This window comes from Ochotona curzoniae, unplaced genomic scaffold (genome assembly GCF_017591425.1).
Source record: "Ochotona curzoniae isolate NIBS_2020 unplaced genomic scaffold, NIBS_Ocur_1.0 scaffold_3223, whole genome shotgun sequence".
In the NCBI taxonomy this organism is placed as follows: Eukaryota; Metazoa; Chordata; class Mammalia; order Lagomorpha; family Ochotonidae; genus Ochotona; species Ochotona curzoniae.
The window spans coordinates 5,940,760-5,966,187 of NW_024467108.1; the positions used below are offsets into that span (position 1 = coordinate 5,940,760).

At 55.6% G+C, this 25,428-nt stretch overlaps 1 protein-coding gene across 1 annotated transcript; it reads right to left on the minus strand.

Annotated features, from left to right (window-relative positions):
- Window positions 1-134: 134 nt before the first annotated feature.
- Window positions 135-24,946, minus strand: LOC121145311 (guanylate cyclase D-like). The gene is made up of 18 exons (XM_040964041.1): window positions 24,238-24,946; window positions 23,113-23,384; window positions 20,947-21,301; window positions 19,309-19,393; window positions 18,606-18,699; window positions 18,398-18,526; window positions 17,476-17,556; window positions 15,284-15,460; window positions 14,904-15,060; window positions 14,576-14,725; window positions 13,326-13,474; window positions 10,514-10,677; window positions 9,932-10,124; window positions 4,805-4,979; window positions 3,940-4,038; window positions 3,330-3,424; window positions 2,148-2,233; window positions 135-243 (listed from the first exon to the last, which is right to left on the minus strand). Exons 1-18 carry the CDS (start codon window positions 24,944-24,946, stop codon window positions 135-137), a joined length of 3,279 nt encoding a protein of 1,092 aa, XP_040819975.1.
- Between the last annotated feature and the right edge of the window lie 482 nt (window positions 24,947-25,428).

Genomic DNA, 25,428 nt, shown 5'->3' on the forward strand with positions numbered 1-25,428 from the left:
AATGAGTACCTAGTCGGTTACCAGGGAGCTCAGGGATGAATCCTCTGCAGGAAGTGGAGCAGGGATGATGGAGGTGTGTCCAGCCCAGGGATCTCTGAGCAGGTGCAAGCCCCTGGCCCACTTGATGTCTCTCCTCAGGGTGTGGTCAGTGCCTTCCCTGAGCTCTGGGTCCCAGCAGTGCCTTGGTGGGCTTTGGCAAAGGCTGCCCTGATTTCTTGGTTTATGAATTGCTGCCAGGGGTCCCTGCAGAGCAAGGAGAAACAGGAGTCAAAAGCAATCACCCAGAAGCACAGCCGTCAACACCGCGAGCCCAGGCTGCTGCCAGGCAGCTTCTCTCCCTTCCCATCACAGGCAGTTGCAGGGCCTAGCACCACTTCTGCACTTCGACCTTGAGGGACCTCAGACTGCTAGCTGTTGATCTTTGGCATGTGCGATTCTGAGTCCCAGAATCCCAGGAGACAGGGGCTAGTCTCTGTCTGTCCTCTTACATAGTACATGACCTTGGGATGCTCTGGGGTGAGGCACCCAGAGCCCCCCAACTGGTCTCACTTTCCCATTCTCTTCTGCTGCCTGCAGGTGCATGGAACCTGGAGAGCCAACCAGAGGAGGAAGCTGGGATTGAAGGCCCAAAGGGCTACTTAGTGCAGCATCAGCCTGATGTGTGGGGTGTGAGGGCTTTGGTTGCCTCCCCTGACCTCCACCAGCTCCCCTGAACCCCATCAAGACTGACAGCCACATCAGGTATAGCAGTGCCAAGAGGGAACTAAGAGAAGCACCAAAGCAGTTTCAGAGAATGTGGCTTTTTAGGCAAGTCAGGCTCTAACATACAATCCAAGTTGAAATGAGCTAACTGCAGCTCCAGGTCAAGTTCACACCCAGCTGTTCCCCTAGCCCCTCTTGCAGAGACACTGTGTCTGATTGCTGTACCCGCTCACCCAAGCAAGGGAAGGCCTGTGCGTTGGCATCCTCACACCACGGCTGGTGTAGTGTGTGTGCATGCGCAGTGTGCATCTGCGCATGTGTGTTCCCGCACTCATGCACACAGGCCCTATAAGCTCTTGTGCAGGATGTGACTGCAAAAGTTGTTCCCTGCCTGCCTGCGGCCTTGGGAGGATGCTCACCATAATTGATGTCAGCTCTCCTCCCTCCCTGAGCCAAGCAGATGAAAACATTTCTGGCACTTTCTAAGGTTTCTGCCCCAGGAGTGAAAATATCATCAGCTGAGGGAGCTCAGAGGACACGTGGCTGCCAGACTCTGCAAGTCCCCAGGCCCAGGAAAGGATGGCTCTGGCAGGGCAGGGAGCTGGGCTTCCCAGGGGTACCTGCAGGGGATATGGCGGGAGGACACTGGTGCTCATGTTCCTTTGGTGCTGGGCACTGATGGGCAGACCAGCACCACATGCACCATCCAGGAGCTGACGAGACTTTCCTGGAGTGTGGGAGGCCAGCACGCTGGAGGATGGACTGGCATGTGATGTAGGCCTCCACTGGAAAGTGTGACAAGGCACTGGTGTGGGGCATGGTGTGGGGCATGGCTGGCAAAGCCACCACCTGCAACATTGACATCCTATATGGGCACGGGATCATGGCCACCAGTTGCTTCACTTCCAGTCCAGCTCCCTGCTAATGGTCTGGGAAAAGCACCAGAAAATGGCCCATTTGCTTGGGCCCCTGAACCCATGTGGAAGACTCAAGGGAGCTCCTGGCTTCTGGCTTTGGCCTGCAGCCATGGCAGTTGTGGTTACTTGGCAAGGAAGCCAGGAGATGAAGATCTCTCTGCCTTTCCCTTTGTGAAACTCTAGCTTTCAAATAAAGAACCATGTGTTTAAAAAAGAAGAAAGTATGACAAGAGACACCTCCAGACAGAGGTAGCGGGAGAACTGAGACCTGAGCCCCAGAAAGGTGAGTGTGTTTCCTGTGCAGGGTGAAGCATGGGCAAAGGCCCTGGGGCTGAAAGAAGAGAAAGGCTGACACATGGCAGGAGCCTGTGGGTCATGCCCAGATTGGGTCACTGAAGGGGCATCCAGCAATGCTGCGAATGGTACAGGAAGGTGTGTCGAGCACTGGGGAGGTGATGCTTCCGTCCCCGGGAAAGCAACCACAGCAAATGCAAAGCAAACGTGTACAGGTATGTGGCTTTAACTCACCCAGGCTGGATGTCCAGAAGGGCAGGGAGAGGCCTGGTGAAGCCAGCCTTGCCGGTCAGCCAGTAGGTCTCTTGCACACCCTTCCCCTGGGAGACAGAGGAGGCAGCACTGTGAGGACCCCAGGGAGAAGCCAGGGAGGAGAATGGGGAGATAGCCCAGACTCTGCAAGATCAAGTTCCAGCTCCACTGGGCCAGCTCCCTGCTGGCTGTGTGCCTTGGGACAACTTGCTTTCTCTCTCTCTGTGCCCCTGCGTCCCTGCTCTCTCACACAGACCCTGAGGATGGAATCAGTAACCAAAGGGGTCGGCCTCTCCTCTGAGTCTGTGCTCTGGCCTCACCAGGAGAGACCTGCCGATCCCTGGCGATTAGGTGAAAAGGGCGCGTGAGGGGCATCTCTTAGGGGCCCCTGCCATGCCGCTCTGCCATCAAAGTCCTCCATCCCTGGCTCCCAAACAAACTGTTCCTGCTGTGTCTGAGCCCAGCTTGTCCTCACACTGCTGGGCTTCCTGTGGGTGGCTCCCTCTTGCTCACATACCCCCAGTAGGATGCTCTGAGTCCCATGGAGTTCCCTGTCACAGATGTGGGCGTTTAAAGCAGTCTGCCCTGGACTCCCGGGCAGGCCTGGCCCTGGGGGAGGAACTGGGGGACTAGGAGGAGATGTGGTGAGGGGGAAAATCACTCCCAGAAGTATTGTCCCATGTCTCTATTGAATCTCAAAATTCAGATATTCTAGACCTTTCTGAACCCTTAAGGTGCTCAGATTTAACCCCAGGGCAGGTGCCAGGGCAAGGGACAGGTGGGTACATAGAGAAAGTGGAACATTCTGGCAGGGAGAGGTGGTGTCTGAGCTGGAGTTCTGAAAAAAATGAAGAGGAGCTCAATAAGGCTACGGAGAAGAGCCAAGCTTTGGAGTGGCAGGCTGTGTCCCGAGCTGTGTGTGGGCCTTGGACAGGCCACTGACTCACTAATGGGATTTCTCCCATCCCATGGCAGTCATAGCTAGTGTCATTGTGTGTCATGCCTCTGTGGGTAACACAGACGATCCACAGAAGCGATATTTCCGCTCCTTAGGGACAGGCAGTGACTGTGTGAGGGTAGCCTGACATCTGCCTCCCCAGCCCCAAGTAGCTTGAGCAGTCGTATGAGGCCTAACCCCTGGGGGGGACCACGACGCCCACTCACCTTCAGCTCGGTCGGGCCCCTGAGGTCGACCTGATAGCCCTCATCCAGGCTGAGCAGGGTTTGAGCAGCGCTGAGGCTGATGTGGATTCTATAGGCTGGGAAAAGAATGGGGGAAGTCCAGGTCGCCACCTGGTGGCAGCATGCTTGGTGTTTGGTCTAATCAGTGGCTTGTTCAACCCTTGGTACCCCAGGCTGTGATGCCCGCAGCACTCTCAGGCAGCCTCTCTGAGGAGCTCCCACTGCCAACAAGGGTCCAGGGACTCTGAGGTGCCCCCACCGTGGCAGGGTTGGGACTGCCCTGGCAGGACCAGAGTGGCACAGGGCCAGGAGAAAAACCTCAGCCTCAAGGTTGTGTCTCATGGTGAAGATGCGGATGCAGAGCACGTAGCTGCCAGCTGTGGGGCTGGGGCGGGGACCCAGGCCTCCCCCACCCTGAGTCACTCCCTGCTCTGCTAATCCTCCCTTGTGAGATCATCACACAGACCTCGTGGTGAGTGAAGGCAGGCTGCGATGGACAGCATCCCCTCCCGCTGACTGTCCTCGCCCTCGAGTATGGTAACAGGCCACCCTGGGGACCCTGAGGAAGACTCCCAGTCCCCACCCTACTCACGCAGTCCCGTGGTCTCCATCCGGGAGGCAGTGTTGACTGTGTCCCCAAAGAGGCAGTACCGAGGCATGGTGAGACCAACGACCCCTGCCACACAGGGCCCTGCAACCCAAATGTGCATCCATGCGCTTACCCGAGTCCTGGTCAAGACGGGGGTGCCTTGGCAGTCCCCGCCCACCCCCTGACTGCCCCACACCTGCCCCTTGCCTGCTCCCTGCCTTCCCCACTCCTGCCTACTCCCACATCTGCCACCATGCAACTCTGTACTGCTGGGCTCCAGGGAGGGCTGAGGGCTGTCTGCAGTGTCCACTATCCCCAGCTCCAGGCTAGGGTGTGGAGAATGCAGAGAAATCAGCGTTGGATGTACAGGCATGAAGGAGGGCCTCGAGGGAGGCGGGCGAGGTTAGATTGGAGAGGGCTGGGGAGCTGTGGGGATGGGCAGTGCTTTATCCCACAGGTGAGGGGAATCAGGCAAGGAGGAAGGAGTGGGGGCTGGGGAGGGCATGTTAGGGCCTGGGGTCTCTCCCAGGGTTGTCTCAGCAGTTGTTGGCTGTGAGCATGCCTGTGGGACAGTTCTGCCCTGCTTCTTGCATTAGATCATCTGTCAGCTCCATGACCTGGGCCCAAAAGCCCTTGACAGGTACAGAGATACAGAGAAGTAAATCTGGCATGGCAAATTCTTTGATGACACATCAGAGCCTTCAAATAACAGAAGGACAAAAAAGCATACAACTGTTCTAACAGGGCTTAAAAGCTCAGAATTCCCAAAGTGTGCAGGGTCTGTCCCTGAGTGCCCCCCAAGATGGCTGGGATGCATCTGAGCTTGGTACTCTGCACCCCACTCCTGCACCCCCGGCCTTGGCTCTACCTGAGTGCAGGCCAGCCCTGATGTACACAGGCACACCAGGCGCGTGCCTCATGTGGAAGTCGCCCGCAGAGCTGAGGATGTCCAGGGCCATGTTGGCGATCTCGGCTGCGTGCCGGCTTCCGTTGCGCTGAGGCAGCCCCGACACCACCATGTAGGCGTCTCCGATGGTCTCCACCTGTAAGCCACAGTCGGCATGCTCCAGCATCCTCTGCAGCCTGGCCCCCTGCCCTTCATGGGCTTCCTCTGAGACCTGCCCTCCGCCTCTGCCAGCTCTGCACGTTTCAGATCACTTTGCACTTGCTGGCTGCAGATCTACCTCTCAAAGTTAATCCAGAAATCTCTCCCAAGCACCGTCTGTGTTCCAAAAGCTCTGTTCTGGTTGCTGGGAACACAGCTGTGAATGATGCACGGCCTTCTCCCCTGCCACAGGCCAGGCCAGCCAAGGCCAAGGTGAGATCTCCATCCCAAACCTGTCCTGTAGGCTGAAGAATAAGTAGATGTTCGCCCTGTGGCCAAGCGCTTCATTAGAATATGGTGGACGAGAACTATAATGATGTTTCCTAGCCTATAGGGGGCGCTCTAACACTATGCTTCTCATTCTGGACGGCCCCTCTGGCCTACCTTGCCTTGCTGAATCTTTCCCTCACCTGGGTTGGCCTCCACTCCCCACAGGAAGTGATCTGGCCCTTATCACATCACATTCTGCTTTGGATCCTTAAATGGTTTTGCCCTGTGCCAATGGCTTGAAAGTTTACAGCCCACAACCTGGCCATCACGGCCCTCCTATCTATAGTTTCCCCTTATTCCCTAACAGCTGTTCCTGGTGGGCTGGAGCCAAATGGGAATCTCTTTCACTCTTTGAAAAGACATCAGTGCCTGCCCCTCCATCGGCCTCTATTGCTGGTCCTGCTGCCTGGAAAGCACTCCCCAGCGGCCATCTTTGGAACCTATGCCCCACCCCCTGCCTGCTGCTCCCCACCGAAGATCTGCTTGCTGGCAGGAGGAAGGGGCAGAGCTGCCCCTCACCACAGGGAGACAGCCCATTCACTCCACACCCCTGGAAGGAAGATGTGCCAGGCCTGGCTTTCCCCTGTGCCCTGCACTGTTTGCCCTGACAATGTTGGAAGGGGACCAGGGACTCCCTGAATACCCCCATAGCACTTGCTGTATGTTACATGCTGTTCCCAAACCTCTCGCAAATAGAAACCTATTAGAACTTCACAAGAATTCTGAGGAGCTGGTGCTGTGGTATATTGGTTGAAGCCACCTTCTATGACACCACCATCCCCATGTGGGTGCTGGTTCAAGTCCCAGATGCTCTACTTCCATTCAGCTCCCTGCTAGTGGCCTAGGAAAAGCAGTAGAGGATGGCCCAAATGTTTGTGCCTCTGTGCTCATGTGAGAGACCCAGATGAAAGCCCTGGCTCCTGGGCTTTGTCCTGGCCCAGTCCTGGCTGTTCCGGGTATTTGGATAGTTAACTAACAGATGGATGCCTCCTGTTGCTCCCTCCTTCTCTGGAACTCTGACTTTATTTAAGATTGATTTATAGAGATAGAAGGAGAGACGTACAGAGAGATCTTCCATCTGTTGACTCGCTCCACAAATGGCCACAGTTGCAGGAGCTGGACCAGTTCAAAGCTGAGAGCTTGACGTTCTTTCCTGGTTTCCCACATGGATTCAGGGACACAAACACTTAGGCCATTGCCCACTGCTTCCTCAGGCAATTAGCAGGAAGCCAGATTGAAAGTGGAACAGCTAGGTCTCGAACTTGTGGCCATATTGGATGCCAGTACCACAGGCAGAGGATTAGCCTGATACAGTGCTACACTGTACCTGTCTTACATACATCCTTTTTTTAAGATTTATTTATTTTTATTGGAAAGGCAGATGTACAGAGAGGAGAGACAGAGAGAAAACGCCTCCATCCACTGGTTCACTCCCCAGGTGACTGCAATGGCTGGAGCTGTACCTATCCAAAGCCAGGAGCCAAGAGCTTCTTTCAGGACCCCAATGTGGGTACAGAGTCCCCGGCTCTGAAGCCATCCTCTACTGCCTTCCCAGGCCACAAGCAGAGAGAAGGAAGGAAAGTGGAACAGCCAGAATATGAACCGGCACCCGTATGGGACCCTGGTGCATGCAAGGCAAGGACTTTAACCACTAGGCCACTGTGCCGGGCCCTGACATAAATCTTAAAAAAAAAAAATCTGGGGTATGGGTAATACTACTGCATTTTACAAATGAGAAGTAGGCTAGAGAGGCCAAGTCATCTAGCCACCCACAGCGTGGCTAGCACACATCTACGTTATTGCTCCACCCAGCTCCACTTTCCACACCTCGTACCGCTCTTGGTGCCATGGCGTGATCCTCTCCTTCTCTCACTGGTGAGTGGTTCCATTACCATCCAGCAGTGGGGTCAGCCTGGGTGTCAGGGTTGGGGCCTCACTCAAGAGATTCCTGCTGGCTGGTCAGGGGCAATTCGGGCACAGGGCATCTGCCCCAGGGACCAAGCTCTGCCTCAGATGGGTGTCACCTGGTCCCCAGCTGGCCATATTCTTTTAGCTGCTAAACCTGCCTTGTAGACTGAGCACAGCGTAATTTATCACCACTTTCACCCCTAGAGACAGGAGAGAGGGCAGGCCGCAGGCCCAACCCACTGGGAGCCACCTGCCCAGAGGCACCTGTTGGAAGAGGCGTGCTTGGCTGCTGGGAAAGGCTTCTTGACCACAGATGTGGCTCCTGGCACAGACAGGGAGAGGCAAGAGTATTTTGAGGTGAACCTCATGCCACCTCTGCTGTGCTGTGTGACCGGGGTGAGTCCCTGACACTCTCTCAGCCTATGTCCTCACCTGTACAGCCAGGGTAATGATGCTCCCCTTTGAGGGATGTGGAGAGGGCCGGCCGCTGAGGTATCTGATGATACCTAGGCCAGGTTAGCCCTGTGCACACGTTTGCCTGTTACTCTCCCTCTGTGTGCTGGGGGCAGATGCTTGACACTGCACTGGTGAATGAAGGAATGAGTGAGTGAATGCTCTTCTTGTCACATTGCTTCATCAGCAGATCAATCCTAACCTTTTTGTTCCTGTTTTATAAATGAGGGTGTGGATCCAAAGTCGGGATGGGAGACTTCAGTCCAAGGCAAGATCCCCATCAGCCTGAGGGTGCTAGCTAATCCTCCCTTCCTCCCCCTCTTCCCCTCTCACCGCCCCCCCCCCCCTCGCCGCCAGTCCCCGTTCCCTGCCCTGGTCTCATCCATACACCTGCTGGCTCAGCAAGCACCACAGCCTGGGGCAGGATGATGGCAGACCCGACCCTGATTGCTTGGCTGCCGGCCAAGTGGATTAGTGAGAGAGCTGTAACTCGATCCTGTAGCGGGAAGTGTTACGGGCAGGGCTGGAGTGGTGAGAGAGTGCTGGAGCCCCTCCTGGTACCCCAGCCCCTGTCTGGAGGGTGTGCGGGCCCAGCCGCAGACCTGCTGGCCAGAGTTCAGAGCACATCAGAGGCGTGAATCAGAGTGCGGAGCCAAGCAAAGAGACACGACCGACCGGGTGACTCAGGGCACATCAAAGCTGTGCACTCTTAGGGGCAGGCGAGATGAGGAATCTGCGGGGGGGTTGGGGGGGACGGGGGGGGCAGGGCAGCTCTGGAACAGAAGGGAAACTCAGATGATGGGCATGAGACAGTGTGGGGGCAGGGTCCAGGAGGGAGGCTGCCTTGGCAGGGAGCCTGGCTTGGGTCTCTGATGGACGCCTATGGGGCAGTGGTCAGAGCACCTATAGGGGAGGACGATACAGACCGCCCTCCAGGCGGTGGAAGAGCACTGAGGCACATCCAGGACCAGTGGTGGAGCTGCTGCTAGGAAGATGCCCTGGCCAGCTTCTGGAGGGCTCGCAGGCCACAAGGAATCTGTGGCTCTCTCCTTAGGATGTCCAGGAAGTGAAATCTCCTTGGAGAGAAGCCTTAGGACCAGAATGCCAACGCTGTATCCACTGGAACTGTCAGCAGCAAGCTGCTAAACCTCAGCTGCCCCATTTTCCCCGGTCACAACAGGTAGGCACCAGTGTCTACCCTACAGCTTGCTCTGCTGGTGAAATGGGTTAGCACATACAGAACACCTCATACAGTATACAATAGGTGCTCACTAAGTGCTGATGGTGGTTCTTGCCAGAAGACTGCCTACCACACTCCTCTAGGACTTCCTTCTGACCTCTGAAATTTGCTCCCCCAACAAGGGCCTGGCTCTCTGCAGCCTTGTGAAGCCCAGGCCTGTGGAGCCAGAGCACGGCTGTGTTTTGTGGGCCTGCCGTCCCCTTTTCCACCACATTGAGAGCTGTGCAGAGGCCCCCAGCTCCTGAGGCAGAATAGGGGGCACCTGCACTCCAAGCTCAGGAGATCTGCAGATGCTTCTGGGATGCCTTTCTGCTTTTTATTCCACATGTCTACTCCTGGCTGCATCGGAGCCCCCTGGACCTCTCTTGCCTCCCTCTCCCTCCCCTTCCTTCTCCTCCCCTCCCCTCTCCTCCCCTCCCCTCCCCCATCTCTCTTCCACTGTGTGGGCCGCAGGCTGACAACCCCTGGGGAACAGGGCCCAAAGCCAGCCTAGCTGTCTGCTCAGGCATCCCAGGGCCTGCCCATGAGAATGTTAAAGGGCTGGGTGGTGGTCAACTAAACGCCATGGCCAACCATGTGCAACAACCCCTGTGCCCAGTCGGTATGCAAAGTGGCTGGAAGCTGCTCTCGCCCAGCAGCGGAGGGGTCTACTTCCCACCTCTGGAGTCGACCAGGGAGAACAGGTTGTGTCTCCAGAAGCCTTCGTGCAGCTGTGCTCTCAGAATCTGCCACACTGTGAGGACCATCTCAGCTCTGTCTGCTGGAGGATGGGAGGCTCTAGGGACCAGGATGGAGCTCTCCCAGCTGGGGCTCCTGACGGGTGAGGGCAAGATGAACGACACTGCCCTCCTGCCCTCACCCACAGGTGTGAGTCCAGTTGATCTTTTGGTTGATGAGCAGCTTGTTGAACACTGCTGGTCTGGGGATTGTCTGTTATACAGTATTAGCTGGCTGAAGCACACACATAAATGCAGACGCCGCAGCAGAGAGCGGGGTGAGCAGCCCCCTCTTGTCCTCACCTTGTACACATTGTGGTTGCCTAGAATGGCATCGAACAGTGTGTAGAGGTCGTTGAGCAAGGCCACCACCTCCATGGGCTCACTCAGAGCTGCGATGGTAGTGAAACCCACAATATCGCTGAAATAGATGGTAACCTGGTCAAAATACTCCGGCTCCACGGTCTGCCCCATCTTCAGGGCTCTGGCCACAGACCTGCAGGAATGGGAGGTTGCTTTGCTTTGCTTTGCTGTTACAGCTTGGAGATCAGAGAAGACGTGGAATATTTGGGAGGAAATTCTGGGTTGTATGTGTGAGGGCATGGGATGCGCCTAAGGGTGTGCTGGCTGCCCTGCAGCAGGGGCCTGTCCCTCTCTGCAGATCGTGCTTCCATTTGGGTGAGGGGGTGTGTATTGTGCTCTCCTGTTCCCAACAATATAGCAAGCAGAAAGTTAACACTTTTGTGTCCAGCACAGTGGCTAACACACAGCTCTAGAGGCGCATGCTGGATAAGAGAGCATGAATGAGTGTGTTAACAGGACTAGGACTTCCTGGGGCCCTTGCTGGTGCCATGTGTGTGTGTGTGGAGGGGGGTGGGTACTCACGGAGGCAGCATCTGTGCGAGCAGCCGCTCTGTCCGCTGGCGCTCCAGCTGCAGCTCCTGGGTGCGCTCCAGGACCAGGCCCTCCAGGTCCCGTGAGTATTTCTCCAGCATCTGCAGCAGGCAGTCCGCCGTGCCACTCTTCTTGCCTCGGGTGAGGCTTTTGAACTGAAGATGCAACAGAAGCACTGAGTCACCCACCAGCCAGCAGTGGTGCACCTGGCTCTCAGCAGGGCGCCTGGGTCACGGGAGAGAACCAGATGTGGTCCCTGCATGGACGAGCACATGAGTAAGGGGTATGGTGGCTTTGATGAGTCATCAGACTGGGAGAGGGCTTTGCCAAGGGCCCAGTGTTCAGCACAGCAATGCTGTGAACAAGCATGCAACCCTATTGCATTGCTTCCCAAATGCTGCTGTGGGATAGACAGCCTTTGTTCTCCTCCAAGGTAGATGAACAGATGACAGAGAGATAGAGATAGAGAGAGAGAGAGAGACATGCTTGAGTGAGCAGAAGAATGGATGGGTGGCAAATGAATTATATACCCTTTTTCTGCCTATTTTTTCTCTTGTTTCAAAAATGTTTTCTTTTCTTTTCTTTTCTTTTTTAAGAACTAGAGAAAAACAAAAGCAATATCCCAAAGCAAAGTAACAATTGGGATTAAAGCAGAGTGTTCTTCATACTCTACTTCAGGAGTGAGGTCTACATGCAAAAGGTGTGCTGGGATTGTGTCGCCGTTCTGATCCAACTTTCCAACAATGCAGAAGGGAAAACAGACTATGTGACCCATGTGGACACAGCACAGCAGGGCACTAAGCCAGACGCTCTAAAGCAGCACGGTGGCTGACAGCAGAGTGCAGAGAAGGTCTCTCTTGGGTGTTTGCCTGAGGACACTTATGTGGGGGTCAAAAACTGCACCCCCAGGGCATCCTTATAGCAAGCCCATCAGCAGATTTCCTAGGGAGATGCACTGCAGCCTTCCCAGGGTGTTCTGCCCCTGCTCCGGCTGCAGCCCATAGGAGAAGCAAGGCAATAATGGCCAGTGAAGGGGTCCTTGTAGTCTAGTTTCAGGAACTTGAGTGTGTGTGTGTGTGTGTGTGTGTGTGTGTGTGTGTGTGTGCGCGCGCACGCGCCCACACCCAGCCTCTGTCAAGGCCACTCCTTTCTGCCAGAATCTGCATGGTAGGGGGTGGTAGCTGACCCTGAGGGACATCTATTTGGCATTGCCCGTTTCAGCAGAGATATAAAGTTCAGGAGCCAGTGAGGGTGGGCAGGAGAGCTATTGACCTTGAGAACCCAGCAAGTATATGGAGCCTACCACAAGGCCACCTCTGTCGGTAGAAACACAGAGGATCTCTGAGGTAAAGGGCTGACATTGTGGCATAATAGGTTAAACCTCCGCCTGCAATACTGGCCTCTCATATGGGCACCTGTTCGAATCCTAACTGCTCTACTTCCAATCCAGCTCCCTGCTAATGCTCCTGTTGAAGCAGTGGAGAATGGCCCAGGTCCTTGGACCCCTGCACCCATGTGCGTGGCCTGGACAAAGTTCCTGGCTCCTGACTCCTGGCTTTTGCCTGGCCCAGCCAAGCTGATACAGCCATTAGGAGAGTGAATCAGCAGCTGGACTCTTCTCTCTCTCTCTCTTCTCTCTGCAACTCTGTCTTTCAAACATTAGAATCAATCCCGCCCCCCTTTTTTTTAAACAGAGAGGTAAAGTAACCTGCTAAGGAGCACATAGTAGCAGAATTGAAATCAAACTGAGGTATTTCAGATGTTAATTTTTGTCACCAACTATTTATCATTTGGAAAGTTTTTTTTCCATGGTTCCCAAAGGAAGTGCAGGTGCACAACCACGGACTCTGTAAAAGCAATCATTGTCTTCTTTTGTTCCAGTACTCACTTTCTTGTCTAATTGCAGTGGCTAGTACTCCTAGAGCAGAGTGAAGTGAGTGTAACTCAGGTCTTTGCCCTTGACGCCAGTGTTCTTTCTCCCATGCCTCCCTCCCTCAATCTCACCGAGAACTCCTGGTGTTTTCCCGTTCTGTCACTTGGCCATGCCCATCTACTGGGTGAGTCAGGGTTCCCCGGGCTAAGACAGTGCAGGTGTGAGTGCAGCTGGCCTGACCTTTCACCTCCCCAAAGAGTGAAGGGGGGTGTCGTGCTCCATTCAGCTCCCCCTCAGCATTCTTTACCACCATGTTCTACACGAGTGTCTGTCCTCAAGGTCAGCCCTCCCTCAGGTAGGTGCCTTCTCCCCGCCTTACCCTCCTGACCCTCTGCAACCCCTGACAGGTGTCTGGCTGCTCATCTTGGCTCTGCCATGCTCCCTCACGGTGACTGCCCAGCACCATTCTTACCAAGGTCTGGATTTCTCATCTGTATGTTGGGGCACCAGAGCTGAAGCCGGGACAGACTTGTCAAGGTCCTTGCCCTGCTGCTTGCAACTCCTTTCACCAATCTTGGCATTCTCTTACCTGTCGCATCTCTGTGCAACTCCCTATGGTGGCTGGGGGCGGAGAGGGGGAGGGCAGGAAGCAGAGGCTGGGAAGATGCCACCTTTGGGTTTATGGCATACACCCTGGGGGAGCAGCCAGCAAGCTCATTCATGCCCGCACACCCCTGCAGTTGCAGACCTGTATGGACTTGCCTCAGCCCTGCCACCTGCTGTTGGTCCCATAGGCCTGGGGCCCCAGGGCCTTTCACTTCTTCCCCTCCCTGCCTCAGGCACAGCCACCCTGCCTGGCCAGTCCAGGTCCCAGAGAGGACATGAGACCAGCCTGGGGCAAAGAGAAGCAAAGGTCCTAGGAACACCAACCTCGCTGTGGATCTGATCCAGGCTTGGCCTGTCCTCTGGGGCCTCCTCCAAGCACTGCTTCATCAGCTGGATGCACTCGGGCCAGCCCTGCTCGGGGGACACCAGTGGCCGGCACAGGGGAGGAGGACTTGCCACCTTCCTGATGATTTCTGCAACAAACACTTCATGGTGGTGCCTGAGTTCTCCAAGGGGCTCTTGGCAGGTGCTGGTCTCCACACTGAGAGAGGGGAGGCTGGGTAGGCTGAGTGCAGGTTGCTCTTCAGCTCCCTCCTGCACAGGTGAGTCTGGCCAGAGGGCACAGGATGGCTGCTTTCCTGGCTCTGCCCCGGCTGTAGCCAGGGCAAGGGATCTCAGCTTGGGAGCCCAGAGAGATAAGTTTGAATCCTGCTTGTCTGTGACACGGTGGGGAGGACAGTGAGCTCTCTGAGCCTATGTCTCCCCATCTGGGAAGTAAGCCTAGGAGGCTTCCGTTTTGAGACAGGTGGTAAGGGAAGAGATATTGGACATTAGGTACTACCAGGCACCTGCTGCACACTTGATGGTCAGATGCTCTGATTCTGCACCAACTATAACAGAATCCGCACGGGTGGGAGACGTGGTAAGCCCTGCTCTGTCACTATTACTGCCCTGTGCTGTTAGATCAGGTACCCAAGGCTGAGTAGAGGCAGCAGGTGGACAATCAGAGAACAATCTGAGGTCAGGGGAGCCCTGAAGGAGAACAGGGTGGGAGGGAACATTTTTGGGGTTGGGCCTCTGTACTGCAGTCAGAGGAGTGGAGCTGTCTACAGGAGCAAATGGAAATGACTGTCCCAGAAACCCAAGGACTGTCTGCATACGGAAGTGTTCTGGAAGGAGCTCACCTGGACAGGTGGCCCAAACCCTGAGATGAAACAGCCACATCATGGGTACGAGGTACGTGTTCTGTTGGAGGCCTGGGTATTTGTCTCAAGTCTGATAGTGAGTGAGGGATGCAGCTAGGTAGAGGCATCACACACAAGTCTGGGCTGCGTATGGAGGGCAGGAGTTTCTACAGATGTGGCAGAGGAAGGAGCTGAGGCTTCCACCCACAAGCCAGCATCTTCAACTCTGGCAGTTGGTGGCCCGGCTGAAGCCAAGGAGACCCAGTTCTCATGGTCAAACTTAGGTATGCGTGTCTCTGTGGTTGCTGTCTGCTGGATACAGGGGTCCCTTGCTGCTGGGAGACCCCAGCCAGGGACAGGCTAGCGTGAGGAGGACACAGGACATGGTACCTGCTGCCGAGATCCCCAAGGAGCGGTAGGGTGGGCCCTGAGTCAGGACCTCGTGCAGGATGATGCCCATGCTGAAGACGTCCCCTTGGAGGGTGCCCCGTCCAGGGCCCCCAGGCCTCCGCAGCAGCTCAGGAGCTGTCCACAGCAGCTCTGCAAGCACAGGGCAGGGCCACACGGCTGTCACTTGCCACCCTCCCCATCCCCTGTAAGGAGGCAGGGGTCTCCTGTTCTCCCTTGTTCCTAGGCAACTAGAGATGCTTCAGGGAGGAAGAGGCTTCAGCAGGGGCCTCCAAAGGTACTGGTGGCTCCTGTCCACACTGGAGCTGACCTTCTGGGGCTGGCTGGGGTTGCGGAGCCTGTTGAGCGTCCAGGAGCTCTGCATAGCCATGATCAGTGACCTTGAGCACAAAACGCCCATCCACCACACAGTTTCTGGACTTGAGGCGGCCATGAGGGAAGTGTCGATGGTGCAGGTACTGCATGCCCTGCGGTGGACAAGATGAGGGACAAATGGGGGCTGGACACCTGGTCTGGTCCTCTCAGGCTGACCATGTGCCTCAGAAAGCCCTCCTGTTTCACCTTTCCTTTGCCACACCCTTCAGATAGTTCTCAGACCAAGTGGAAAGAACCCAGCTGTGTGAAATGTGAGCCTCTCCACTCTTCTGCCCCACCCCTCCACCCCATCTCCAGGCCCAGGTAGGTTCTCACACGGATCAAATCCAGCAGCAGGGAGGCCTTGAAGGTCCAGTCCAACCGCAGGGTCTTGTTCTGCAACAGGTCCTCCAGGCTGCCCCTGGCACAGTGTTCCAGCACCACAGCACTGACTCCAGAGGTCACGAGCAAGCCCAGACAGGCAGCAACATTCTCATGTCTCAGCTCCTGCATCTGCCAGGGCAAGGGGGTACCTTAGCAGGCCCCACGGCTAGACCAAGCACAGCGCATGTGTAAGCCTCCGGCACAGAGCTGAGCACAGAGAGGCATCAGAAATTCTGAATGGGTGGATGGATGGATGGAAGGATGGGTGGCTGAATGAGTAGATGGGTAGATGAATGGGAAAGTGAGAAAGAAGTAAATGAGTGAATAGAGAGTGGGAGCACTGTGGGTGAGTAAGTGAATGAGCTGCAAACGACTCCAAAGAACGGGTGCTTAGGATGGTTTTCCATTGTATGTGCCATCGTGGATCTGAAAATCATAAATTTTCTCCCCAAAATTAAGGAGCTGAGGCAGAGAAAAAAAGCAGAAGGTGCCAAGCATAAGAAGAAATCAGCCCTCGCATGGCTTTCCAGCAAGTCACAAAACTTAAAGCTGACTTGGGACATCCGTGGTCCCCAAGGCAGGAGAAATGGAACCCGTGGTGGCACAGTCCTCTACACACAGATGATGGGTAGGCTGAGGGGGGAACCTATGTGTAGCATCCTTTAGAGTGTTGCATATTTAGCGTATGTGTGGGTGGGGAATGGCCCCACGCTCTCTGGCCCTCCTGTCCTTAGGAGGTGGCACTATGTCCTGTTCTTTTGACTCTGCACAGGTTCTGGGCTACGGCAACCAACAGTGTTCAGGGCAGGTGGCCTTGCACGCCTCTGGGTTCAGGTGTTAGGACACCAACAGCTTCCATTTCCTGGCTCTAGCAATGTTCTCTGTGGGAGCCCTGGCCAGCCAGGTAAGTGGGCCTTCTACCCGAGTCTCCACCAGGAGAGGCCCTGAGATTGCACAGAGGGGCACCAGCAAAGTTTTCTGCAAGGGTTCAGACAGTAACTATTTGAAGTTTAGACAAAACATATCACAGTCTCTGCCACTGTAGCATGGAAGTCTTGGTGATATATATGGCAACGAACATGGCCAGGTTTTGATAAAGCATGGTTTCTGAGAGCAAGCAGTAGATCTGGTGGGGCTTGTGGGCCGAAGTTGATGAGCCCCTTCTTGCCCTGCTGGATTCTACAATGTGGTCCCCTTTTGATGCTAAACACAACAGAACTGCCTGGCTGAGCCCAGCTCGTATTTCTTACCCACCATTTGTAAAATGTTATGGTGTCAAATGATTGTTTTAATCCCTAACCTTCTGGGGTAGACTGTTCCTTAGTGATAGGTAGCCAATATGGCATACTCAAGGTTCTGAGAAGCACCATGACTACCCGCAAGCCATTTCCAAGTTCATGTGACCACATCTAGGCCCTTTTACTTTTAAGAAATGTTTACTCACTTTGGTTGTAAAACTATGCCCATGAGGAAATGCCCAACTTTACTCTGGTCTTTTAATCTATCTGAACTTTATCCCGAACAGTGAAAAAAGAAAACATAATAAAACTCACCACTTGCTGAAGGCACACATGGCCAGGAATTGTTCTAGGCTATTTCACGTACTTCCTGCCATCCTCAGAACATTCCACAGTAGCTATCCATACCTTTGTGTTAAAGTCCGCTGAGTGGCCCATGGAGTCGGAATTGCTCCACCCCCAGCCTAGACAACCTGGGGGTGATAGCGCTCATATGGTTAGTGACAACAAGGGCCTGGAGGAGGACCCAGCACAGTAGCCTAGTGGCTAAAGTCCTTGCCTTACATATGCTGAGATCCCATATGGGCACCGGTTCGTGTCCCAGCAGCCCCACTTCCTATCCAGCTCCCTGTTCGTGGCCTGGAAAAGCAGTTGAGGACTGGAGGCTCCCTAAGGGAGGGAACTTTGGATCTTGTCATCACCCACAGCACTACCCAGAATACAAGTGGTGCCCAACAGACAGTGAGGAAGGGGACAGATGAGCCAAGGGATGGCAGGTGTGGGATAAGCTCCTAGTTGGTGCCAGGTATACCCTAAGGTGGCACTAACAGGGGAACTGATTCCCAAAGCAGCACCTCCAGCCTGCCCATTCCCTTCCCCCTCCACCTCTGCCCTCTGCAGCCCTACCTTTCTCAGGAGGCTGAGGGTGCGGGGGCGCAGCTCAGAGGTTGTGTCTACTTCCAACATCTTCAACCAGACCCATTCTCCCTGTTCAAAGAATAGCAGCAAGGGGTCAGTGGCTGCTGCTCCAGACCCAGCTGCAGGACCCTGGAGGACACCTGTCTCCTCGGCCTCAGCATCGGCCCCATGCTGCGTTGCTTCCGCATGCTTTAAGCCAACCTAGGCCTGGATGCCCCTGGCTGACTGAGTGATGGTCCCAACTCCTCCACTTCCTCATGTGGGACCTGAGGCTGGTGACATGGGTTCTCTGGGCCGCCTGTTCTCAAATTGCTGAGTTGAGAATGCCTGTGAGGTAGGAGTATCCAGCCTTCAGAGAGGTGGGGGCAGCCAGCTTCAGAGAAGTAGGGTACCCAGCTTTCAGGCACTCCAAGCCCCTCCAGGAGGAGGTGCTCTGTGACTCAAGGACTTGAGGGCAGTGTGGTGGTGGTGGCACAGGAGGAGGTCTCAGGCCAGGTTCAGGGCTTGTCTGGCCTGCCCCGCCATGTCTCCCTCCTCATTGGCTGAGATTGCCCCAGCCCTTGACACCCATGAGGGACCCAGAGTTGAGAACTGCAGGGGGCATCGGTGAAGCAGTGAGCTTGACATCCCTACACCCTGGGTAGTCAGTGTGACACCCTCTCACACCTTGGGCAGTCACAGAGTCTCGGCAACTTTGGGGTTTGCTCCTCTGATCTCTGACTGCCCAAGCCATGCCAGACACTCGCTGAGGAATCCCACAGAAGTCACTGTTTTTATATGCAGGCTTCCCGCTTCTCACTGTGTACCAGGGCTGAGGCATGCAGCTAGACAAGAGGCTCTGGGCTCCTCTGGCTTCTCACACACTCACTATCATTCCCCAGCCTGGGCACAGGATGGCAGAGGCCCTTACCTGGTACAGGGCCACATTGGTGGGCTCCTGGGGGACCAGTAGGTTCCCTGCTGATCCGTGGGGTGCCGATCTCAGGCTGTCACCATCTGCCATGCTTCTTGATTCACTCTCACTGTCCATGTGAGACCTCTAGAGGACACACGTGCAGTCAGGACCTTAGATCCTGTCATGGCCCCCAGGCCCACCATGGCCTGCTCTGCCCACTCACCTGCCTGCCCGGTGGTGGCTGATGGAGAAAGGTGAATTCCTGGGCAGGAAGCAGGATCTGGTGAGGCCCCTTTGCCAGCCGCTGGATACCCCATCTGGAGACAAGAGAAAGCAAGGGCTGGGCAGGTGCTATGAACATGACCTCTGTACCTTGTCTCAGTCTTGGACCAGTCCTGACCCAGAGCCCTCCTCTTCCCTCTCCCTGTTTTCATCTCTCCCAGATACATTGGGGAGGAGGGAAGGGAGTATTTCTAAGCCTCATCTTTCCAGAGATAAGATCTGAAACCCCTGGGCACGGATGTGCTCACCAGTCCCCAAGTGGGATAGCCAGAGTCTGGGGGCTGAGGCCCAGGAAGAGCCTGGATTCTGGAATCCAGGATGATCTAGACTCCAGGGAGAAGCTGGATGTGGCACAGGCCGATTCCTTCATTGAATACAGCAGTGGTCTGAATGCAGCAGGGAATCTTGTCCAAGGTCAAGGACTTGTTCTCCCAGTCTCAGGGGAGGTATTCAGGGCCCTGACAAGTCCTGGCTGTTGGATCGCCCTGAAGTCTGGGTGAAGAGCCCGAGAAAGACCCTGCTCAAGAGTGCCAGGGTTGAACACATGGGAAGGAAAGGAGGAAAGAAGATGTTGTTGTTGTTGTTGCGGGGGGGGGGGGAGAATGGGGCACAGCAGGATAGGACAGGTGTTTACGGAGTCTTACCTGATGAGGTAAGCAAGGACCCCGGTGGCCAGCAGCAGGACACAGACCAGCACCAGAGTGGGGAGACTGCCCAGGGTGTGTGCACCTGTTGGGGGAGCAGGGGTATGTAGAAGCCTTTCCAGTCTTCCCTGGGCTCCCCAGTAGCTTCCACTCTGATGCTCCCTGGGGTGGGTGGATTCTCAGGCATAGGCATGGAGTCCCAGCTTTGCTGTCCATGTCCCCACCCCAGTCACAGGCCCGAGGCCCATGGGCTCTGGTCCTACCACTGCCTCTTCTCTGTCGCTTCCATGAGACAGAGAGTAGCTGGACACAGAGCTGGTGTCCTGGGCACCTGACACAGGTGTGGGCACAGCAGGTGCTGGAGGAAAATGAAGGAATGCATCCTTGACAGGTGGCATCCTGCTTCTTGCACGCTGCTCTGCCCCAGGCTACTCACAAATTGCACATAATGCAAATTCCTAACCTGAGCAGTGGGGCCAAGCAGACCTGGGTGAAAGCTCCTGAGGGCTTCCAGGAGGAGAGCATCATCTGGTCTGCCCAGGGGTGGCAAAGCCCACAAAGGGGTCCCAGCCAGACTGCAGAACCTGTCCCACAAGATAAGGAGGTTTTGTCCTGCCAGATTGGGTGGTGGAGTGGGCAGTGAGAGGGAATAATAAAGTGCTGGGGGAGTTGGGTGGGGAGAGCAGACAAAGGCTAGGTGGGGATGAAGAGGTTGGGGGCACATAAGCAAGCATAGCTGAACCAGAGCTGGCCATCAAAGCTGCCTTGGGGAGTGCAAGAGATCTGTTTATATGCATGTGTGTGAGCACATGTGTGCCTCTCTGTGCATTGGCATGTCAGTGTCATTCTATTGGGAGTGCCCCTGTATGGGGAGAAAGGACAGGAGTGGCTATGACTCTCAGAGATCACAAGGAAAAGAGACCCTGTCCATGGAGTCATGATGCACCAGCCATCATCTCCCAGTGGGACCCAGAGAAGACACTGCCCTCTTCTGAGCTCCAGTTCTCCTCAGTGCCACAAGAACGGTAAGCTAGACACATGGCTACGGTGCAGGCAAAGGGCTCTGAGAGACTGGAACATGCTCTGCCGGCCCATCTAGGGAGGCCTTGCTAATCTTTCTTGGTGCTTCCCAGTCCTCAGCTTAGTCATCTCAGTGAAGAGTCTGCTCCTGCTGCTCACATAAAGCTTTGCACAAAGAGAATGCTGGACAGATGGATGGATGGATGGATGGATGGATGGATGGATGGATGGATGGATGGATAAATGGATGGATGGATTGATAGGTGGATGATGGATGGATAAATGAATGATGGTGTATTGCTGGTTGTGTATGGTGGATGAATGTACAGGTGGGTGGATAAATGGATGGTTGGATGGATGATAGGTGGACAGACTGATGAAGGGTAATAGATGCGTAGTGGATGCATAGAGGATAAGTGGATGATGTATGTTGGATGGGTAGATAGATGAGTAGATGGATGGATGGGTGGATGGATAGATGGATGGATGAATGGGTGGATGGATGGACGGACAGATGGACAAATGGACAGATGGATGGATAAATGGATGGTAGATAGGTAGATAAGTGGGTGAAGATTCACAGATGAAAGATGGATGGATGGAAGATTGTTGAATTACCTCTCATGCATAGCATATTGGGGTCAAACCAGCAGCTGGAGTCACGGGATGGAGGGGCCCCTCCTGGAAAGTGTATGGTCCTGCCCAGGGACTGCACCTCCCATTTGCCTGTGTCCAGGATGTGGGTTGGGACCAGCTGGCTCCCCTGACCATCTGTGTCCAGGATGATGTACTGGACCAGCCTCTGGCCCTTCTTGTCTGTCCGGATTCTCTGGCTGAAGCCAGCCACATCCAGAGCTCCTGTGTAATCCCCTAAGTGAGCCCCTAAGAGTCGTGGCTCACGGCCCTGAGAGCGGTTCAAGGCGTGGATTAGGAGGACAACAGCATCGTAGATGGCTCCGAAGAGTGGTGACACCTGAAGAAGAGAAGGGCCCTCAGCCCCTGACCCGCAGTCAGGAGACCCATGTTAGAAGTGGTTCTCCCTCCTCCAGGAATCCCCCAGTGCCCCCATCCAGCACCCTCACAGTCTGCGTAGCCACCACCCACTGTGACATCCCACAGGCACCTCAGATCTTTCAGCAGGTCCCACGTGAGTCTTACTTAGCAGCTCCACTCTGCCTGCCATTTCTCTCCCACTTGAGAAAGTGGTCTTTGTACCTGCCCCCTTCTTCAAGCTGCTGGTCCCCTACTCCTCACTTCCTCACCTGCAGCTCATCACTATGGCTTTCTGCAAGAACAAGATCCCCAGTGTGGGGGACCTTGTGCCACCTGCACACCTGCCATCTGGCTCTGAGCTTTCCTCCCCCTCACCTGGACCGCACAGGAGCCTCATGAAGGACTCCTAGAATCCTCCTGCCTTTCCCCCAAAATCAGCCAGTGATTTTTTTAAAAAGCAAACCAGAAATCACCAACAGCTTTTCGTTTCACATAGCAGAGGTGCAGTGTCCTTGGCCTGGCCTGCAAGGCCTCAGATGCTTGGGCACCACTCACCATCACCCACAATGGCAGCCCTGCCTCTCCCCCAGCTCCCTCTGTCCCAGACCCTCCTGCACTTCCTGCTTCTGTTTTGGCCACTCTCTCTGCCCACAGACCCTTGCTTGGCTGCTTCCTCCAAGTAGGCTTCTCTGCACTGGCCATCTCTTGTCTCCCACTATTGGCTTCTGACCACTTCATCACGTAATTATCTTTCATTTCCTGGGCAGCCCCATTACTACTTTGATCTGCTTCCTGGTTGCTCGGCTGCTGTCTCTATCTCTCTCTTCCTCTCACAGAATGCCAGGTCTCGTGCTCATCACTGGGTCTCTGATGCCTGCCATGGTGACACAGAAGTGAGACTCAACTCACACTTGTCAGAGGCATGGCAGCCAGCATAAACCCCATCAGCATTACACCCCATCAGCACTCCAAACACTGCTGTCTTCTTGTCACCAATATGCAACCACTCTAGGGGGCACTCAGGGGCAGCTGGCTCCTACAAGGCAAAGCCACAGCCACAGGCGCATGCCCCAATCCCTGGCTTTCTTGTCATCCCTTGCTTTCTCCCGCTCCCAGCACTTCCTCTTTCTGATCTGCCAGAGACACATTGCTAGGAATGTCTATCAGTGGAAGAGCAGCTGAGTCAGAAAGGGAGCTGCAAGGATGGAGAGAGCTGCGCGAAGGAAGACAGAAGTGGGAGAGACGCAAGGTAGGACACAAGGAGAGCAGCCAAGGTAGGGGGTGTGGGAAGGGAGAGTGGCAGAGAGAGCAACACTGCAACATGGGCACCGACACAAGCATGAGAGAGCAAAAGTGAGAAAGTGAGAGCAAGAGTGAGACTATCCCCGGGGCCTTGGTTACACAGGGACCAGCCAGGGCTGACATGCAGCAGGTGAAGACAGATTCTAGACCTGGCTGCTCCACTTCCTGTCCAGCTCCTTGCTAATGCACCTGGGAAAGCAGTGGAGGATGGCCCACACATTTGGGCCCTGCATCTCAGAAGAAGCTCCTGGCTTTAGCCTGCCCTGCTCTGGCCATTGCCGCTGCTGGGGAAGAACTAACAGATAAAAGATCTGACTCTCATTCTACTTCTCCCTTTCTCCCTCTCTCTTCAAATAGCTTTTTCCTTTAAAAAGAGGGTGAACCAAGGTCTGTACCCACAGCAGAGATTGGACTGGATGGCCAGGTGGGGCTCGCTAGGGCCAGGGTAGGAGGGGAGCTGACTGGCAGGTGAAAGTCTGGTGGCCCTACCTGCTCCGGCTCTAGGTGCGCAGCAGCGAGGGCCTCTTCTGTGGAGCCAGATTCCAGAGTTACGGTGAGCACGGCATCGTAGGCCTTTCGCAGGGGCCCATGGGCTGTGAGGGCCGTGTAGGAGCGGTTGCGGTGGGGCAGGGCAAAGAGCAGCGTGTCGTAGGGCAGAAAGACCAGCCTGCCGTCGGCCAGGCCTGCATCCCCCATGTGACCAAGCAGCACGCTCTGCTCCGCACCTCCCAGTAGCGCCGAATGCATGCACAGCACCACGACTGTGGACAGGGGTGGCAGGATGAGCCCCAAGCCCCACCCCAGCCCCACTTGTGCTCCCTGGGCCTGGGCTTCAGCTTAAGAAACTGCTCTAGGTAACAGTGGGCAGTTTCCTCCCCAGGGAACTGGGAAGAAGGGGACTGAGGAAACTGACCAGCACTGGAACCATAGCCAGAAAGGGTCTGGATGTGGCTGGGTCACCCCAGAAAAGTCCAGAAAAATAAAGCACCCAGAAAATCTGGGGGTCTCCAGCATGGGGTCCAAGGACTGGTCCTTCCTTGCATGGAGATCAGAGGCTGGAGCCCCTAGTGTGAGCCAGGAACAGAGCCATGGGCCACCTCTTCTGGGGAGGACCCTCAGAGAGAGATCCTCTAGAACCAGATGGAAATGAACCACCTGCTCTTCCCTGCTCACCATATGTAGAGTTGGGAGCGCTGTTCTGGATTTGGTCACTAGGAGGCTCTGGCCCACAGGGAAACTCAGGAATGGCTGGTAAGCCACACCCACCCAGCACAGGTAGTGTTGAGCCCCACCGAAGCCATGGCCCCATGCAGGAGAGCCTGATCTGTTTCTCTCTTCTTTAGTCTCTCTCTCTCTCTTTCTCTCTCATGGTAGTTTGCATTCACTGACTCCATTTCCTAACCTGAATGGGCCACAACCCCTGGTGTGAAGCAGCACCCAAGTAGGTTCCTTCTTAGAGCTGCAAAGTGGAGCAGGGTTGTGTCACAGGGCTGCTGTGAGGTTACACCCAGAGCCACTGTCAAGAGCTCAGTCCCGTGCCCGACACCAAGGAAGCTCCCTGTGGCAGCATGTGGAGTCTGGGTGCCCAAGGAGGAGGGCTCCGAGTGCACTTACCTTTCAGGCCGTGCACACCCCTGAGCTGCTCCACAACTTCCATGGTCCCCTGGTCCCCAGGTCCCAGAGCAGTCACCAGCTCCACGGGCAGCCCATGTGTCCTGAAGGTTGTGGCCAGCTGCCGGGCAGTGGCCACCCAGATGTCCTGGTGGGATGACACAATGGCCAAACGAGCCCAACTGAAGTATCTCAGGATATGCAGCAGCACGTGGGCAGCAGGAGGCAGGGTGGGCACCAGGTGGGCAGGGTGGGCTCTCTCTGGGGGCCCACATGCCCAGGAAAAGAGAGTTTTGCCCCAGCCTTGGGCCAGCAGGGCTGCCGCTGGGCAGTACTCAGGATTGGCAGGACCCACAAAGGCAGCTGCAGAATTCCTGTGGGTCAGGAATGTGGTCAGGGCACGGGGAGTGTCACAGCCTGTGGGGAGTACCACCGGAGCCAGGTGTAAGCCCAGCAGCAGCGAGGGGTCTTGGTGGGCTCTGTCCACAGCCAGCTGGGCAGCCACTCCAGGCAGGGCCTGGGCAAAGATGGGGTCACAGTCCCAAGGACCCAGCACTCCCAAGGTGAAGGTTTCTGTCCCCCAGGCTGGACAGGGGAAGGGACCAGCCCCTACAAGGATACCCCAAAGCACCACAGACACCAATGGCAGGACAGAAACCTTCCTTGCAATATGGGGAGTGGAGCCCCGGTAGTTCTGGCAGAGCAGGAGCATCCGGTCCCAACCTTCAGTGCAGGAGCCCCCTGCAGCTCTGGGACACTGGGACTCCATGGGCCTGGGGAGCGAAGCACAGGGCAGGTGTGAGCATTGCACCCATCGTGAGCTGTGACGAAAGAGTGGCACACACCTGTATGGCTCCACCTGATCCCCCTACTCACCCCCTTTCTCAGCCCACAGAATGGAAGAGGAAACACAGGGACAGTGTTAGGAAGCAGGTTTGGTGCAGCTCTTCCTCCAGGGCAGGCCATCTGGATGCTAACCTTTCCTCTCCTTACCCCAGCCCCTCCCGGGCGCCTCACAGCCCCTCTTGGTCTCTGCTTTCCTCTCTGTAATTGCTCATTCCCCACCCCTGGACTCAGCCACTTTTCTCCCCATGCCACTGATGCAGCCAGGGCTGGCCACTGTGGATGCCCAGGAAGAGTAGGATCCACTCTCATCCTTAAGAATCTGCCGGGCCAGCAGGGAGGCAGGTCCCA